This window comes from Oncorhynchus nerka, linkage group LG8 (genome assembly GCF_034236695.1).
Source record: "Oncorhynchus nerka isolate Pitt River linkage group LG8, Oner_Uvic_2.0, whole genome shotgun sequence".
Taxonomy (NCBI): domain Eukaryota; kingdom Metazoa; phylum Chordata; class Actinopteri; order Salmoniformes; family Salmonidae; genus Oncorhynchus; species Oncorhynchus nerka.
In genome coordinates this window covers 38405535-38424888 of record NC_088403.1, presented here as the reverse complement: position 1 = coordinate 38424888, position 19354 = coordinate 38405535, and the positions used below count along the sequence as shown (strand labels likewise).

The following is a 19354-nucleotide window of genomic DNA, read 5'->3' as shown; positions in this document are numbered from 1 at the left end:
CTGAGAGCCATCAGGTGACCACTTACACAATGTAGCTGATTACAGGTATTCTTCAACATATAGGCGTAAAACTATGTCACAATGCTGTAGACACCTTGGGGAATACATTGAAAAAGTTATCTGGTTGATAGCCCATTCACTGCTCAATAGGGACGCATTGGAACGCAGAGCTTTCAAAACATGAGGCACTTCCGGATTGGATTTTTCTCAGGCTTTCGCCTGCAATATCAGTTCTGTTATACTCACAGACAATATTTTGACAGTTTTGGAAACGTTAGTGTTTTCTATCCTAAACTGTCAATTATATGCATATTCTAGCATCTTGTCCTGACAAAATATCCCGTTTACTTTGGGAACGTTATTTTTCCAAAAATGAAAATACTGCCCCCTAGTCACGAGGTTTTAACAAGAAATTTGTGGAGTGGTTGAAAAACGAGTTTTAATGAATCCAACCTAACTGTATGTAAACTTCCGACTTCAACTGTACCTAATAAAAAATCTGATCTGCGATGTGTTTCCATCCCAATTTTTAATGCTGTCAATGGTTTTGCCACAAAGTCTGAGAGAAACAGCAAATGTGCCCCATCTGTTTTTTGGCACGTGCTCTCTTGTCAACAGCTCGCAGATACAGAGCAGAGGGTAGGCTTTATGATGAGGTTATGGATAAGAGCGAGATCATTTTTATTTGACAGCCAAGCTCAGATCATGCCACCAGCATAAAATGAAGACCCTCAATATTTATTGGAAAGAAGCATCAAGCTCATCACTGTGGACTTTCACCACCCTCTGAAGTTCATTATTATTCTACAGATTAAATAAATTAACTTTGCAGTGTGCATACTTTTCCAAGTCATAGTGGGAGGACCACAGAACCATATTATTTACTGTGACAGCATTTCCACTGAATTTGTCCCATTTATCTATTTTACCGACAAAACAATTATCCCGTCTAGTGTATTTATGTTCTGTCGACATTTGGAAAGTTTACAGGCAATGATACTGTTTCCATCAGGCCTGTCGTGAGTTTTGAATTTTTTATCCAACCGGAAATTGACTTGCATTTAAATAGTTGGTTGGGAACATGGTTATTGTTACTAGATAGGTTTGTCATTTATCTTGTTGTTAGAACATGAATGATACATGTGAATGGGAAGGGTCATACTGTGCGATGCATTACTTTTTTTTTTTTTTGATGATAATGATTAATTTCCTTGTATGTTTCCCCCATATGTCTCACTGCCTTCAGTGTGGCAGTAACTATGCCTACCTGGAGCAGCTGGAGAGCCTGCTGGCGAGGGGTCGCTCCATCCCCGTCCGGCTGGACCCCCTGCCTCAGGTCGAATCCCAGGTGGCCTCAGCCCGCGCCTGGAGGGAGAGGACTGCACGCACCTTCCTCAAGAAGAACTCAACCTACACCCTGCTACAGGTAAGAAATAATACCCTGGGTTGGGTTGTACCTAGGCATTGGGAAATCATGGATGAGTATATGTCGCTGTGATGGTGGTTTGAAAGATTTTTCTAACCAAGCAACCCTTTCAGACTATGCTGACCCCAGAGTGCAATATGATATATTTGCTTAACCTCTTGCTTCTACCTGAGACGCTTGCGTCCCAACTAGAGCTCTGGAAATGCAAATGCGCTACGCTAAATGCTAATAGTATTAGTTAAAACTCAAACGTTCATTAAAATACACATGCAGGGTATCGAATTAAAGCTACACTCGTTGTGAATCCAGGCAACAAGTCAGATTTTTAAAATGCTTTTCGGCGAAAGCATGAGAAGCTATTATCTGATAGCATGCACCAATACACTACAACACAAAAGCCACGCAGGGGACGTAAACAAAATAATTAGCATTTCGGCGTTACACAAACCGCACAATAAAATAGAAAACAGTCATTAACTTTCACCATCTTCTTTGTTGGCACTCCTAGATGTCCCATAAACACTATTGGGTCTTTATTTCGATTAAATCGGTCCATATAAAGCCAAGATATCGTTATATGTAGACTGTGTGATAAACGAAAAAAACAGCGTTTTCAAAACGTAACGTCATTTTTTAAAATTCAAAAAGTCGACGATAAACTTTCACAAAACACTTCAAATACGTTTGTAATGCAACTTTAGGTATTAGTAAACGTTAATAAGCGATAAAATTCATCAGGAGGCGATGTAAAGATCATTAGCTGTCCGTCTCGAAAAATGTCCGGCTAGAAACTCAACGAAAATATCCGGTCCTAGACCTGAAGAAATACGGTGCCTTGCATGTGTTTGACCAAGAAAAAACTCGAAGGGAAATGACAAGACTCTAGACACCGTGTGGAAGCTGTAGGTACTGCAACCTCAGTCAATTAATTGTGGTTCACCTTTATCAATGGGTTCAAGTAGCGCATGGATATATTTTCCCATTTTCAGTGATCAGTTTTTCCTGTGCTTTTCGATGTAAATGCCGTTCTGGTAAAGCCACAGCAGTGATTTAACCAGTTTTATAAACGTCTGAGTGTTTTCTATCCACACAGACTAAGCAAATGCATATACTATATTCCTGGCATGAGTAGCAGGGCGCTGAAATGTTGCGCGATTTTTAACAGAATGTTCAAAAAAGTAGAGGGTAGAAGCAACAGGTTAAGCTATGTAGAATGGTGTAGAAGTTGGCGGACCACCATATGCAGATTGTTGTGAATTCCATCTGTCTATACTGTAGGTAGAATAGGACCAATATTATCATAGGACTAGTAGTTAGATAGCATGTGTGCTAATCTCTATTCTCTGTGTGTTGTCTCTCCTTAGGTCCTTAGTCCGCGTGTGGATATTGGTATCTACGGCAACAGCAAGAGAAAACGCAGACGAGTCAAGGAGCTCCTTGAGAAGGAGAGGGGTCTGGACCTGGAGGGTCTCAGCGACCTTGACGAGAGTTATGAAGATGCCTGTGACCCGGCCATCGTTGTAGCGGCATTCAAATCCAAGGAGCAGAAAGAAGTTGAGGCCATCCACTCCCTCCGAGCTGCCAACCTGGCTAAGATGGCCATGTCTGACCGCATCGAGGAGGTCAAGTTCTGTCTGTGTCGTAAAACTGCCAGCGGGTTTATGTTGCAGTGTGAACTGTGCAAAGACTGGTTCCACGGAGCCTGCGTGCCATTACCGAAAGCGGGCTCGCAGAAGAAGCTCATGGGCTCGGCCGGGTGCCAAGGCAACAGCAAGGAGGCCAAATTCCTGTGCCCGTTATGCCAGCGGTCACGTCGCCCGCGTCTGGAGACCATCCTGTCTCTCCTGGTGTCCCTCCAGAAGCTGCCGGTGCGTCTGCCTGAAGGGGAGGCCCTACAGTGCCTGACGGAGAGGGCCATGGGCTGGCAGGTAGGCAGTTGTGGAAAAAGTACTCAGTTGTTATACTTGAGTAAAAGTAAAGATGCCTTAATAGAAAATGACTCAAGTACAAGTGAGTCAACCAGTAAAATACTACTTGATTAAAAGTCTGAAAGTATTTAATTTGACATATACTTAAGTATCAAAAGTATATTTTAATTGCTCAAATATACACTACTTGTCAAAAGTTTTAGAACACCTGCTCATTCAAGCATTTTCTTTATATTTACTAGTTTCTGCATTGTAGAATAATAGTGAATACATCAAAACTATGAAATAACACATATGTAATCATGTAGTGGCAGGGTAGCCTAGTGGTTAGTGTTGGACTAGTAACTGGAAGGTTAGCTGACAAGGTACAAGGTGTCGTTCTGCCCCTGAATAGGCTGTTAACCCACTGTTCCGAGGCCGTCATTGAAAATAAGAAATTGTTCTTAAAACCTCTTGCAACTCCCCCCCTACTTTGTGCAATTTCCGCCTGAAGACATACCCAAATCTAACAGCCTGTAGCTCAGGCACAGAACCAAGGATATGCATAATCTTGGTACCATTTGAAAGAAAACACTCTGAAGTTTGTGTAATTGTGAATTGAATGTAGGAGAATAACACACAATAGATCTGGTTTAGATAAAACAATGGGAAAAAACATGTTTTTTCTTTTTCGATCATCTTTAAAATGAACAAGATAAAACAAACATTCAGATAGGATGATGGGGACAATTTCAGTGAAAAATATAAGAGGGCAACCGTACTTGTGCAAAGTTTCAGAATGATAACTTCCAAAATGAGTGTGCTTACATGACATTTATCATGAAGTCACCCAGGTGTCCCACACAAATAGCCCAAATGTACCCAAGTGGCCAAATTAGTGAAGGTATACATTTTGAAACAAATAACTATATACAAAATGCCAAAATGGTATTCTAACACCCCCCTCCCCCCAAAAAAAAGAAAATGGGGGGGAAATATTTATTAAAAAATATGGAAAAATTAACACATTTACAAAATAACATAGGTAACTATTTACACACTTTCAATATTTGGATGACCCTCAGTCCTCTATCAAATCTATTTATATAGCCCCAGCCTAAAACCCCAAACAGCAAGCAATGCAGGTGTAGAAGCACGGTGGCTAGGAAAAACTCCCTAGAAAGGCAAAAACCTAGGAAGAAACCTAGAGAGGAACCAGGCTATGAGGGGTGGCCAGTCCTCTTCTGGCTGTGCCGGGTGGAGATCACAGTGGTTGTAGAGGGTGCAACAGGACAGCACCTCAAGAGTAAAAATGGAACAGTTTAGGGTTCCATAGCCGCAGGCAGAACAGTTGAAACTGGAACAGCGGCAAGGCCAGGTGGACTGGGGACAGCAAGGAGTCATCATGCCAGGTAGTACTGACACATGGTCCTACGGCTCAGGTCCTCTGAGAAAGAGAAAGAGAGAATTAGAGAGAGCATAATTAAATTCACACAGGACACCGGATAAGACTCCCATTCTGAGTTAGTGTCACTGTGAAAGAAAATGTTCAGTTAGAATAGTTTCACATATGAGCCCTGTATCAACCGGTATAATAAGCTGATATATATAGAGAGTTGAAGGTTGAATATATTATTATATTATTATGACCTGCTAGATCTACTGTCTCTTTTATATTATGACATTTCAGCTAGATCTACTGTCTCTATTATATTATGACAGACCAGCTAGATCTACTGTCTCCATTTCACTTTGGCCATTGTTGTGGTCCTGCCCTCTCCTCAACAGCCTCAAATAGGCTATATCATGTGGGTTGGGGTGGGGCGGCAGACACGCGCATCTCACATTTCATGACATTAAATGTTTATATTCTGCTTCTAAAATAAATAAAAAATCACAAATAATATTTTATATTATTAATTTCAAACAAGGGCATTAGCATGATAAGAACTTACCAGTCCAAAACGATGTCCTCTCCCGTTCAAAAAATATTCCTCCACAATCGCTAAATGAAGCGTCCTACAACAATCTCTTGTCTCACCTTCACAATCAATTTATTCTAAAGTTGTGTGTACATCTGTATATCTCGACTTAGATTTAGCTTTCCCTGACTCAGTCACCATAATGATTGATAGATAAACAGCTGAATCTGTGCATTCACCAAACAATGCAGTGCGTAATATGCGTAGCTTCTTCCGGTATGAAAATTCAATAGCGCATGACTCTCTTTAAGCTGGAGCTTACTACATGGGTTGGTCTTGCAACACATAAACATGGCGTATTGCCGTTTAGCCCAGCTCATTGGCTATCTACTCAGCTAGATTTCAAGACGATCAGTGGTCATTGGATTAAAAGACAGTCAATCAATGAAACAGCGGGCAAATCATTGGTGCACAATGATGTTATTACTTGTTGTCTTCAAATCGGTTTCTTTCAGTCAATACGTCCGGCGAAATGGCCCATCAGGTTTGATTGTGTTACAAACAAACCAGTTGATTGCAGTGAAACCAAACATGACTGGAAAAGTCACGTTCTGTGTGGGTGATTTACCTGGAATGTGTCGTCGAAAATGGAATGAGACGGATATCACTACACAAGCGGTTCACAAAATGTTTTGTGTTAAGTTTTTATAGCCTATTTTATCAAACAAAAGATCATTCATTGTGTAACGATGAGCATTGGAATTGCAAACAGACGAAGATCGCCAAAGGTAAATGATTTATTTTAATGCAGTTTGTGATTGTTACCCCTGTGCTGGTTAAAAAATAATAATAATTACGGGGCTCTATGCTCAGATAATCGCATCGCATTCTTTCGCAGTAAATAGTTTTTTAAATCTGACAACGCAGTTGGATTAGCAAGATTCTAGGCTTTCGATACATGTGAGGCACTTGTATTTTCATTAATGTTTAATATGACTATTTATGTAGCGATCACCGTATGTTGTGGAATTTCAGCCAGCTAGCAGGTTCCGTGCGCAGAGAGGTTAACTCCCTTGCCAAGTTAAATAAAGGTAAAATTAATAAATAAATGTAGTAACCAAAGAAGTGTCAACCTGTCTGGTACAAGCTAGCGTCCCACCTCGACAACAGCCAGTGAAGTTGCAGGGCGCCAAATTCAAAACAACAGAAATGCCATAATTCAAATTGCTCAAACATACAAGAATTATACACTGTTTTAAAGATAAACTTCTTGTAAATCCAGCCACAGTGTCCGATTTCAAATAGGCTTTACGGCGAAAGCACACCAAACGATTATGTTAGGTCAGCACCTAGTCACAGAAAACCATACAGCCATTTTCCAGCCAAGGAGAGGGCTCACAAAAGTCAGAAATAGCGATTAAATTCATCACAAACCTTTGATCTTCATCAGATGGCACTCACAGGACTTCATGTTACGCAATAAATGTGTGTTTTGTTCGATGTTGTTCATCTTTATGTCCAAAGACCTCATTTGAAATGGGTGCGTTATGTTCAGAAATGCATTGTCTCAAACAAACATCTGGTGAAAGTGCAGAGAACCACAACAAATTACAGAAATACTCATCATAAACATTGATAAAAGATACAAGTGTTAAACATACAATTCAAGATATACTTCTCCTTAATGCAACCGCTGTGTCAGATTTCAAAAAGCCTTTAAGGCGAAAGCACACTTTGCGATTATGTTAGGTCAGCGCCTAGCCATAGAAAACCATACAGCCATTTTCCAACCAAGGAGAGGTGTCACAAAAGTCAGAAATAGCGTTAAAGTTAATCACTTACCTATGATCTTCATCTGGTGGCACTCCCAGGTCTCCATGTTAGACAATAAATGTTTGTTTTGTTCGATAATGTCCCTCTTTATGACCAAAAACCTCCTTTTTGTTCACGCGTTTAGTCCAGTAATTCAAATGCACAAGGCGCGGGCACAAGTCCAAACACTTTTTTTTATTTTGAAGTACAATAAAAGTTAGCAGAAACATTCAAAAGCTTTCAATGGAAAAACAGCCTTTCAAAATAATAGTACTTCCTGGTTGGATTTTCCTCAGGTTTTCGCCTGCCATATCAGTTCTGTTACACTCACAGACATTATTTTAACAGTTTTGGTAACTTTAGTGTTTTCTATCCAAAGCTACTAATTATATGCATATCCTAGCTTATGGGCCTGAGTAGCAGGCAGTTTAATTTGGGCACGCTTTTCATCCGGAGGTGAAAATACCTCCCCCTTCCCAAGAGAGGTTAAACAAATCAAAATATATTTAATATTTGAGATTCTTCAAAGTAGCCTCCCTTTGCCTTGATGACAGCTTTGCACACTCTTGGCATTCTCTCAACCAGCTTCATGAGGTAGTCACCTGGAATGCATTTCAATTAACAGGTGTGACTTCTTAAAAGGAATTTCTTTCCTTAATGCGTTTGAGCCAGTCAGTTGTGTTGTGACAAGGTATAAGATGACCCTATTTGGTAAAATAAAAAGTCCCTATGGCAAGAACAGCTCAAATAAGCAAAGAGAAATGACAGTCCATTACTTGAAGAAAAGAAGGTCAGTCCATGTGGAAAATTTCAAGAACTTTGAAAGTTTCTTCAAGTGCAGTTTCAAAAACCACCAAGCACTATGATGAAACTGGCTCTCATGAGGAATGCCACAGGAATGGAAGACCTATGCTGCAGAGGACAAGTTCATTAAAGTTACCAGCCTCAGAAATTGCAGCCCAAATAAATTCTTCAGAGTTCAAGTAACAGACACATCAACTGTTCCGAGGAGACTGTGAATCAGGCCTTCGTGGTCGAATTGGTCTGGAGTCCAAATTGGAGATTTTTGGATCCAACTGCCGTGTCTCACACACTGCCGTGTGAGACGCGATCTGGGTGAAAGGATGATCTCTGAATGTGTATTTCCCATGTGAAGCATTTAGGAGGTGTTATGGTGTGGGGGTGCTTTCCTGGTGACACTGTCAGTGATTTATTTAGAATTCAAGGCACACTTAACCAGCATGGCTACCACAGCATTTTGCAGCGATATGCCATCCCATCTGGTTTGCACTTAGTGGGACTGCCCTTTTATTTTTCAATGACCCAACACACTTCCAGGCTGTTTAAAGGCTATTTGACCAAGAAGGAGCGTGATGGAGTGCCTCATCAGATGACCTGGCCTCCACAATCACCCGACTTCAACCCAATTGAGATGGTTTGGGATGAGTTGGACCACAGAGTGAAGGAAAAGCAGCCAGCAAGTGCTCAGCATATGTGGGAACTCCTTCAAGACTGTTGGAAAATAATTCCAGTTGAAGCTGGTCTAGAGAATGCCAAGTGTGCAAAGCTGTCATCAAGGCAAAGTGTGGCTATTTGAAGAATCTCAAATGTAAAATATGTTTTGATTTATTTAATACTTTTTTAGGTACTACATGATTCCATATGTGCTATTTCATAGTTTGGATTTCTTCACTATTATTGTACAATGTAGAAAATAGCAAAAATAAAATAACCCTTGAATGAGTAGGTGTTCTAAAACCTTTGACGGGTAGTGTACTTAGGTATCAAAAGTATACATTATTTCACTTTCCTTATATTAAGCAAACCAGGCGGCATCATTTTCTTGTTTTTTTGTTGTTATTTAGGGGCGGCAGCGTAGCCTAGTGGTTAGAGAGTTGGACTAGGAACCGGAAGGTTGCAAGTTCAAACCCCCGAGCTGACATGGTACTAATCTGTCGTTCTGCCCCTGAACAGGTAGTTAACCCACTGTTCCTAGGCCGTCATTGAAAATAAGAATTTGTTCTCAACTGACTTGCCTGGTTAAATAAAGGTAAAATTAAAAAATCAAAATTAAATTTACCGATAGCACACTCCAACTCATTTACAAAAAAGCATTTGTGAGACTGCCAGATCAGAGGCAGTAGGGATGACAAGGGATGTTCTCTTGAAAAGTGTGTGAATTGTACAATTTTCCTGTCCTACTAATCATTCAACATGAAACAAGGGTGTCAGGAAAATATATGGAGTAAAAAGTACATTATTTTCTTTAGGAATGTAAGTGAAGTAAAAGTTGTCCAAAATATAAACAGTAAAGTACAGATAACCCAAACAACTCAAATGTACTTTAAAGTATTTTTACTTAAGTACTTTGCACCACTACAGGTAGGGATGTGTTCACAAGTTTTCAGAATCAATTATTTGATGGTTGCTAGGTTCGATAAATCAAATTTTGCAAAACATAGTAAGAAGTGTATGTGCAAGGGTGAAAAGCCACATATTCTGAGTCAAACAAAAGTCTTGTTTATTTTAACTTATAACTCATTAATGGAATCGATTAATCAAACTCCTCTCTACTTGCAGGACCGCGCCAGGCAGGCCCTGGCTACAAACGAGCTGTCCTCGGCCCTGGCCAAGCTGTCGGTGCTCAGTCAGAGGATGGTAGAACAGGCTGCCCGGGAGAAGACCGAGAAGATCATCAACGCCGAGCTGCAGAAGGCTGCCGCAAACCCTGACCTGCAGGTAAGAGATTACTGCTATCATATGCTACTAAGAGCAATCCATGTATAGAGTTTGTAGGCGCTAACATGGCGTCCAGTGTAAAAGTTGGCCGTTATCTCTCTATATGGCTCTCGTCTCCTCCTCTCATCTCCTTCTCTTCCTTATTTGTTCAGTGCATTCGAGAGCGAAAAACAGAGATTGGTTCCAAGGTAGTGTTATTACTACTGATGAGAAGTAACAGAATGACTGTGACGTCTGTTCTCCATAGGGTCACATCCAGACGTTCCAGCAGGCAGGGTTCAGCAGGGCAGCGTCACCACGCCAGTCTGTCGACTACGATGACGAGGAGACGGACTCTGACGAGGACATCAGGGAAACATATGGCTACGACATGAAGGTACTGTGGTGTGGCTTGTTATCTCGAAATTACACCACGACAAGGTTCCAGTTTAACAGCGTTTACTAAACCATATTAGCACACTACATGGTCGCCATTTCACTCAGGCCAGGTTCATCAACCCCGTGACTCCTGCGCAGGTGCACTAATAACAGAGTGATAGCCCGTAATAACAGAAATATAGGGATACTTCAAACATGAACTTAACATGGCCAATGGAGAGTTTTCTCAAGTATTCAAGTTTTAAATATCGAAAACACCTGTTGAATCAATTAAAATAAAACCAAATACTACTGTATAGCTGCTATTATTCTATAGGCAATGTTTCAACAGAAGTAGTAACAAAGCCAGTAAAACATTGCTATTCAATACATCTCATGCAAAGACACAGCACTTAGCAAATCCTGCTTTTCTAGCATTGTCCTCACCTGCCCCACTTTCTCGCTGTCACTCGAGCTCTCTGCCTCGCGTGTGTGTGTGTGTGTGTGTGTGTGTGTGTGTCAGGACCCAGGTGAAGTGAAGCCGTACCTGTTTTGTGATGAGGAGATCCCTGTCAAGTCAGAGGAAGTAGTCAGTCACATGTGGCCCACCACACCCTCTTTCTGCGCTGAACACGCCTACTCCTCTGCATCCAAGTCCTGCCCTCAGAGTAAGACATGGCATTATAATCTATGGCTATGCAAACTCTCTCTCCCTGTTATACTTAAAAATAGTAATTTATAAATGTGTCATTAATTTTATGTTCTGGAGTATTGTTTCCTTGTGTGTATTGTCTTTGGGACCTTATTTAGAAATGAGAATTTCAAGTTACTTACATTAAACTATACATGTAGATATTGAGTAAATGTGTGTTTTCATTGGTTGATTGAATCATTCTCCCCCTCTAACCTCCAGACCAGAGTACCCCCAGGAAGCAGCCCAGGAAGACGCCCCTGGTGCCTCGCTCCCTGGAGCCCCCTGTGCTGGAGCTGTCCCCCCCGGCCAAGGCCCAGTTGGAGGAGCTGATGATGGTGGGGGACCTGCTAGAGGTGTCCCTGGACGAGACCCAGCACATCTGGAGGATCCTGGAGGCCACACACCCTCCCTCTGAGGAGAGGTTCCTACAGGTCATGGAGGTAGGAGAGAGGCATTGGTTTATACACTTATTTTTATACTGAACAAAAATATAAATGCAACATGTAAAGTGACAGGTGTGGCATACCAAGAAGCTGATTTAAAAAGCATGATCATTACACAGGTGCACCTAGTGCTGGGGACAATAAAAGGCCAGTATAATGTGCAGTTTTGTCACACAACACAATGCCACAGATGTCTCAAGTTTTGAGGGAGCACGCAAATGGCATGATGTCTGCAGGACTGTCCACCAGAGTTGTGCCAGAGAATTTAATGTTCATTTCTTTACCACAACCGCACAACCAAAGAATTTCTGCACAAAATGTCAGAAGCCGTCTCAGGGAAGCTCATCTGCATGCTTGTCATCCTCACAAGGGTCTTGACTTGACTGCAGTTTGGCGTCGTAACCAACTTCAATGGTCAAATGCTCACCTTCGAATGCCACTGGCATGCTGGAGAAGTGTGCTTTTCGCTGATGAATCCCGGTTTCAACTGTTTGATGACAATATGGTTTCGTGTGGGTGAGCGGTTAGCTGATGTCAATATTGTGAACAGAGTGCCCCATAGTGGCGATGGGGTTATTGTATGGGCAGGCATAAGCTACGGACAATGAACGCAATTGCATTTTATCAATGGCAATTTGAATGCACAGAGAGACTGACGAGATCCTTAGGCCCATTGTTGTACAATTAATCCACCACCATCACCTCATGTTTCAGCATGATAATGCACGGCCCCATGTTGCAAGGATCTGTCCACATCCTAGGAGCTGAAAACGTCCCAGATCTTCCATGGCCTGCATACTCACCTGTCATGTATCTCTGAAACCGGAAACACTTATCTCCCTCACTAGCTTTAAGCACCAACTGTCAGAGCAGCTCACAGATTACTGCACCTGTACATAGCCCACCTATAATTTAGCCCAAACAACTACCTCTTTCCAAACTGTATTTAATTGATTTATTTATTTTGCTCCTTTGCACCCCATTATTTTTATTTCTACTTTGCACATTCTTCCATTGCAAAACTACCATTCCAGTGTTTTACTTGCTATATTGTATTTACTTTGCCACCATGGCCTTTTTTGCCTTTACCTCCCTTCTCACCTCATTTGCTCACATTGTATATAGACTTGTTTATACTGTATTATTGACTGTATGTTTGTTTTACTCCATGTGTAACTCTGTGTCGTTGTATCTGTCGAACTGCTTTGCTTTATCTTGGCCAGGTCGCAATTGTAAATGAGAACGTGTTCTCAACTTGCCTACCTGGTTAAATAAAGGTAAAATAAAATAAATAAATAAATAAAAAACATGTCTCCCATTGAGCATGTTTGGAATGCTCTGGATTCCAAACCCTGCAAGGACAAGGTGAGAGCGACACGAGAAGCATGTACACAGATTGCGTGTTCCAGTTCCCGCCAATATCCAGCGACTTTGCACAGCCATTGAAGATGAGTGGGACAACATTCCACAGCCTAATCAACACTATGTGAAGGAGATGTCACACTGCAAGCATGAGGCAAATGGTGGTCACACCAGATACTGACTGGTTTTCTGAATCACAACTCTATGCATATGTGTATTCCCATTCATGTGAAATCCGTAGATTTAAGGCCTAATTTATTTATTTCAATTGACTGATTTCCTTATGAATTAACTGAAATGTTTGCATGTAGCATTTTATATTTTTGTTCATTGCATGTTATTTTATTTGGACATGGCCAAGAGGGCAGCTCCAGTAAAGAATACACAGTCACTGGCTGAAAACACATGTATGATCTGAACTGAACATGGGTAATGCGAAGGCTGGTTTCCTGCATCCTTATTAAGTCTACTTAATGGACATAAAAGCACTTTCAGTAGGGATTATTAATTGAGCAATTGTGTCCATCCCTCTTTACTGTCTTCCCTTCCCAGCATGAGGATTCTCAGTTTGAGAAGCCGATGAAGATCAAGATGAAGGACTCTGAGAAGAAGAGGAAGAGGAAGCTGGAGAAGGCGGAGCACCAGCTTCTCATGGCAGCTGTCTCCGGGGTCGGAGACATGATGCGGTCCCCCAAGTCCTCAAAGGATCCGAAACTGAGCCTCTTAGACCCGCTGGGGAAACCCAAGAAGAAGAAGCTGAAGCTGAACCCGGATAAGAACCGTGAACTGAAACAGCTGTCCAAGCGCCTGGCTAAAGAGGATAAGGAGAGGAAGAGGAAGGATAAAGCTGTGGTCAAGTCTGAGGCTGTCAGGGAGGGGCTGGAGAAGAGGAAAGAGAAGAAGATCCTGGATATACCGTCGAAATATGACTGGTCTGGAGCTGAGGACTCCAATGATGAGAACGCTGTCTGTGCGTCCAAGAACTGTGCGAGACCCTGCAAGGACAAGGTGAGAGCGACACGAGAAGCATGTACACAGTTAGTGTGTGTGTATTTAGTCCAAAATCAACCCTCTCTCCAGTATACACTACTTGATGCACATTTCAAAATTATTGGAGGGGTGTAAGGAATATTGTGTCTATGGGTACAACCTCAGCCAAGGGATTGACTTCTGCCCTGGTATTCCAGACTGACTGATTGAGACCATTAATTTGCCAGCAGAGGGCAGTGCATCTTCTGTAGTTGTCATCAGACCTTGAATAAAAAAAAACATTTTTGGATTAGGGGAGAGGGGCTCATTTGAGAGAGGATGTAGCTACTCAGAATCATTCTGACAGATGATTTCCATAGATGATTGATAGGTGTGAGGGTTTCTTAACGGTGCAACAGAGCTCAGTGAAAGCCTGAGATCGGTTCAGTGTGTGGCCTGAGAGGGCGGGCCCTATCAAAAACATAAGTCAGGTTTTGACCTAAGTACAACTAGAGATGCGTAGGCAAAATGTCAATTTCTGGAGGTTTGGATACTTTCATTTTAGGAGGTTTAAGGATATTAGCTCTTCAGAGCAAAAACTGATTGTCTCACTTTGTATTTTTGTTTGCTGACCATTATGCAGAGCTAAGTATGTTGAGTTAATATTGAACACTGTGAAGCAAACATCTTTGGATCATGGAACAATTGAATATCAACAGCTGATAACAGCACTGGAACACAGAGTTACACAACGTATTAACATGACAAGCTACAGTGGGGAGAACAAGTATTTGATACACTGCTGATTTTGCAGGTTTTCCTACTTACAAAGCATGTAGAGGTCTGTAATTTTTATCATAGGTACATTTGAACTGTGAGAGACGGAATATAAAACAAATATCCAGAAAATCACATTGTATGATTTTTAAGTAATTAATTTGCATTTTATTGCATGACATGTATTTGATCATCTACCAACCAGTAAGAATTACGGCTCTAACAGACCTGTTAGTTTTTCTTTAAGAAGCCCTCCTGTTCTCCACTCACTACCTGTATTAACTGCACCTGTTTGAACTCGTTACCTGTATAAAAGACACCTGTCCACACACTCAATCAAACAGACTCCAACCTTTCCACAATGGCCAAGACCAGAGAGCTGTGTATGGACATCAGGGATAAAATTGTAGACCTGCATAAGGCTGGGATGGGCTACAGGACAATAGGCAAGCAGCTTGGTGAGAAGGCAACAACTGTTGGCGCAATTATTAGAAAATGGAAGAAGTTCAAGGTGAGTACAATCCCAAGATCACCATCCCAACCGTGAAGCATGGAGCTGGAAACATCATTCTTTGAGGATGCTTTTCTGCAAAGGGAACAGGACTACTGTACCGTATTGAGGGGTGCAACAACCTCCTTCCCTCAGTAAGAGCATTGAAGATGGGTCATGGCTGGGTCTTCCAGCATGACAACGACCCGAAACACACAGCCAGGGCAACTAAGGAGTGGCTCCATAAGAAGCATCTCAAGGTCCTGGAGTGGCCTAGCCAGTCTCCAGACCTGAACCCAATAGAAAATCTTTGGAGGGAGCTGAAAGTCCGTATTGCCCAGCGACAGCCCCGAAACCTGAAGGATCTGGAGAAGGTCTGTATGGAGGAGTGGGCCAAAATCCCAGCTGCAGTGTGTGCAAACCTGGTCAAGAACTACAGGAAACGTATGATCTCTGTAATTGCAAACAAATGTTTCTGTACCAAATATTAAGTTCTGCTTTTCTGATGTATCAAATACTTATGTCATGCAATAAAGTGCAAATTATTTACTTAAAAATCATACAATGTGATTTTCTGGATTTTTGTTTTAGATTCCGTCTCTCACAGTTGAAGTGTACCTATGATACAAATTACAGACCTCTACATGCTTTGTAAGTAGGAAAACCTGCAAAATCGCCAGTGTATCAAATACTTGTTCTCCCCACTGTATGTGCTGTTGGACGTGACTGTAAATTAGACACTAAGTCAATGAGTAGCCTAACCACCCTCCCAGTTCTTCCCAGCCATGTGCTTCCCCCCCGAGCACAACAGAGGCATGGGGATATCCTCCATCTAAACAGAACTTGAAGGGGGGCTGGATTGGATTAGGCTTAAATGCACCATAATAAAATGCAACATAAATATCATGCTTATTATACATCAAGTACGTAATGGTATATTCCTTTTAAAAACACAAACCATCTACAAATATGACTCTTGTGAATCTGAAGGGCAGTGACCTTTTCTGAGCACTAGCTGATATTATATCCTTATTTAAGCAGAAGGTGTGATTGCCTGTATGTTTACGTCTCTCTTCCCTCTGTCAGGTGGACTGGGTTCAGTGTGACGGCGGCTGTGACGAGTGGTTCCACCAGGTGTGTGTGGGTGTGACCTGCGAGATGGCCGAGAACGAGGACTACATCTGCATCGACTGCACCCGCAAGTCGTCTATCTTGAGTCGGGGCGTAGTTGGAAGTTTGGGAAGAAGCATGAGCATAGGAGGAGGAGGGGTGACAGCAGTGGTGAAGTTGGAGCGTGTTTGTGAGGAGCTGGAAGCACCAGTCTACAGCGGGCTGAGCCAGATCATTATGCCCCCCTCTACCTCCCTCCCCCAGCAACAGCAGCAGCCGGATACTCGGGAGAGCAGCTAGTGCAGACCCAGGACAGAGACGCACATGCACAGCCACGACACACAAACCCATTCACCCGGTAAGCTCGCATCAGACCATTTGAGTCTGGTTCTGACTGACATATTTCCCTCTTGACTTAATGGTAGAGGAGCTTCAAATTAAGGGGTATCCTCAAGACTAGATGATGATACTCCCATGAGAATAATACTACAAAGAAATGAGACAATCCGCTCCTTTGAGGAGGAGAGATATGTATTTTCTGCATCACAGATAAACTCCAGATTAACTATTTTGCCGTTCCCCCTCTCCTCTTCTCTCTCCTCTCATGGGAACCAATTGTTGATGAGGATTTGTTTCTCTCGAATTCAGAACTGTTAAAGAAGGCCTTATAATCCAGAGAACACTGTGTGCACAAAGCGGTTTTTACTGCACGACTTGGAATGACCATGGGCCGTTTTGTCTGAAAATTATTTGGTGCCAATCTGCCTCAGTTCTACTACAGTCAGAAACTTCAGTACAGTCATTATGAATCTGTGGAGGTGTAAATAGGTGTCCCAAATGGCACCCTATTCTATATGTAGTGCACTACATGGGATCTGGTAAAATGTAGTGCACTATAAAGGGAATAAGGTGCCATTTGGGATTGGGTGTTACACCACATATTCTTGATAACTGTACTGAGTCGGCAGGTAGCCTAACTTTTTAAGTGTTGGGCCAGTAACCAAAAAGTCTCTGGTTCGAAACCCGCGGGCTGACTAGGTGAAAAATGTATCGATATTAAGGTACTTAACCCTAATTGCTCCTGTATGTCGATCTGGACAAGAGCGTCTGATAAATGACAAAAATGTAAATGTGAAAATTTGGGATGCACATTCAGTATCCTCTCCTCTCTGCCTTTCTCCAAACAATAAATAACAGCTCCATGTAGGATTAGGAACAATGGTTGTATGTAGTGATACGTATTTATAATGTGTAAATAGGTTTTAAGCAATAAAGTGATTGAATGTGGCTGTTTTTGTTTTCTCACCTTTAATAAACAATTCCTAGTGAAATGAGTAAGGAGCAGAATTTTTGGTTTTATTTTCAATACCATTTTATACAATTTCCTGTTTGAGATTTGTTATGTAATTTAATGTCAATAGCAATGTCTGGCATCAGATGTCTAAACTCCCAACTACCTCAGATAGATAGATAGATTTGAGTTTGGGGTGAGTCATCAGGAGGCCTGACTGTTTTAGGAGCCGTGGGTTTTGAATGTGGGATCTATGAATTCAGGCCTGTCTGTCAACTTCTGGTGGTCATTAAACCATTAAGGTAGGCCTGAACCTGATTGTGTAAAGCTCTGCCTGTTTTTGAGTACATTAAGTTCTTCAGATGGAAGTTTGAGAGAGCCACAACCTTTTTTTTTTGAGGAGTCATTAGGCAAAAGATAATATGGTGCCCTATCAATGTACCTGGCATGTACTTACTTATAAATCTAGAACCTGTTTTGCTAACTTTCCACTCCTTGGCAAACGTGGCATGACATGGAGTGGAATAATAACTCAAACGGACGGGTACCCAGGCTACTGACATGTTACTTTATATTTTAAATAAATACGTGTATATGCATAACGTATTTGGATCACTACATGTAGCTACTTGTCTTGAAAATAGCCAAACTGTTTTTTATTGCTTGAAATAGTTAAAGCAGCCCTCTCAAATGGGAAGAACAGCAGCATGTTGAAGGACCTGGTCCCTGTCCCTCAGCTCCAGTCAGAGGAGAAGATGCAAGAGAGGGGCCAATGCAGCAACAAACTAGAGTTCATCCCATCTGTGATGAGATCCATCATCGGCTTGGGTAACATGTGGCACTTTCCTTACCTCTGCTACAAGAAAGGAGGAGGTGAATTCTAAAGGATGGGACCAGAGTAGGTCACAGACATTTTAATTGTCGCTGCTTCTAAAATAATAGTTCATTTAGCAGTGAGAAGTTCCGGCAAGTTCAGTGACAGCACATGAATTTAAAAAAAAAAATGTAAAGGTTACTTTGAGGCAGAAGTATCACAATACATTTAAGTGACAAACTTAAAGTAGACAGCCAATCTACATGCAAAAACAGGCAAATCTTTAAAATACATTGAATCCATTACTGAATGTGTACATACGTACTGTTCCATTTTTAATATTTTAGAAAATGGTTACTTTAACGGAACTTCAATGTTCTGCTCTGAATTAGTTTGTGTATAGTAGAAAAGGGCTGCTGTCAAATACCTATATCGACATAACCTGAAAGGCCGCTCAGCAAGGAAGAAGCCACTGCTCCAAAACAGCCAGACTACGGTTTGCAACTGCACATGGGGACAAAGATTGTACTTTCTGAAGAATTGTCCTCTGGTCTGTTGAAACAAAAATAGAACTGTTTGGCCATAATGACCATCAATATGTTTGGAGAAAAAAGGGGGAGGCTTGCAAGTGTTTTAGTTCTTGTTACATATAGAGACAGATATGACACTATTGAGCAAAGATAGGTGTACATTAGACCACAAACAGAAAGCGGACAGGAAACCAAAGATTAAACAGACAGTATAATGGCCGAAGCCATACGTGCTTTACTGTGCATAAGGGCTTAGGGCAAAGAGGAGGAGGTGACACTTAAATACATTATCTATTATGGAAAGAGCAGGACACCATTATACAGATTAGATAGAGAGGAACAAACATAAGTGCTTAGGGTAAAGGCAATAAGTGCTTAGGGTAAGATAGACATATATTAATTTTAGGACACGAGAGGGTCCTGCCACCATTGTAATCTAATCAAGAGCGGATACAGGCGTTATTAGGCATGAACAAGCTGGAAGCCTGGACTGAAAGATAATGGTGGCCGATGACCTGAGGGAAGTAACTCCATTAACATATGGAATGGACTCATATACTGTGTGTGTATAAATACAGAGCCAGTGCTCTGGGAAGGTGTGTGTTCCGCGGACCATCTAGGCTTCTGATATGTTTGTATTAAAAGCCTATATTGAATTCACAATTTCTTGTAAGTGTTATATTTTGAAATGATCCTCCACGACACAAGCTG

General features: G+C 41.6%; 1 protein-coding gene across 11 annotated transcripts in view; it reads left to right on the top strand.

Annotated features, from left to right (window-relative positions):
* Positions 1–17342, top strand: part of LOC115133259 (lysine-specific demethylase 5A-like) — an 88135-nt gene extending 70793 nt beyond the window's left edge. For all 11 annotated transcript variants that reach the window (XM_065021775.1, XM_029666308.2, XM_029666309.2 and 8 more), the window contains 8 exons: positions 1247–1426; positions 2791–3354; positions 9648–9806; positions 10054–10182; positions 10687–10831; positions 11077–11297; positions 13215–13670; positions 15985–17342. In XM_065021775.1, coding sequence (XP_064877847.1) covers positions 1247–1426; positions 2791–3354; positions 9648–9806; positions 10054–10182; positions 10687–10831; positions 11077–11297; positions 13215–13670; positions 15985–16308 — 2178 coding nt within the window. In that variant the 3' untranslated portion in view covers positions 16309–17342. The remainder of the gene's footprint in view (positions 1–1246; positions 1427–2790; positions 3355–9647; positions 9807–10053; positions 10183–10686; positions 10832–11076; positions 11298–13214; positions 13671–15984) is intronic.
* Positions 17343–19354: the final 2012 nt, after the last annotated feature.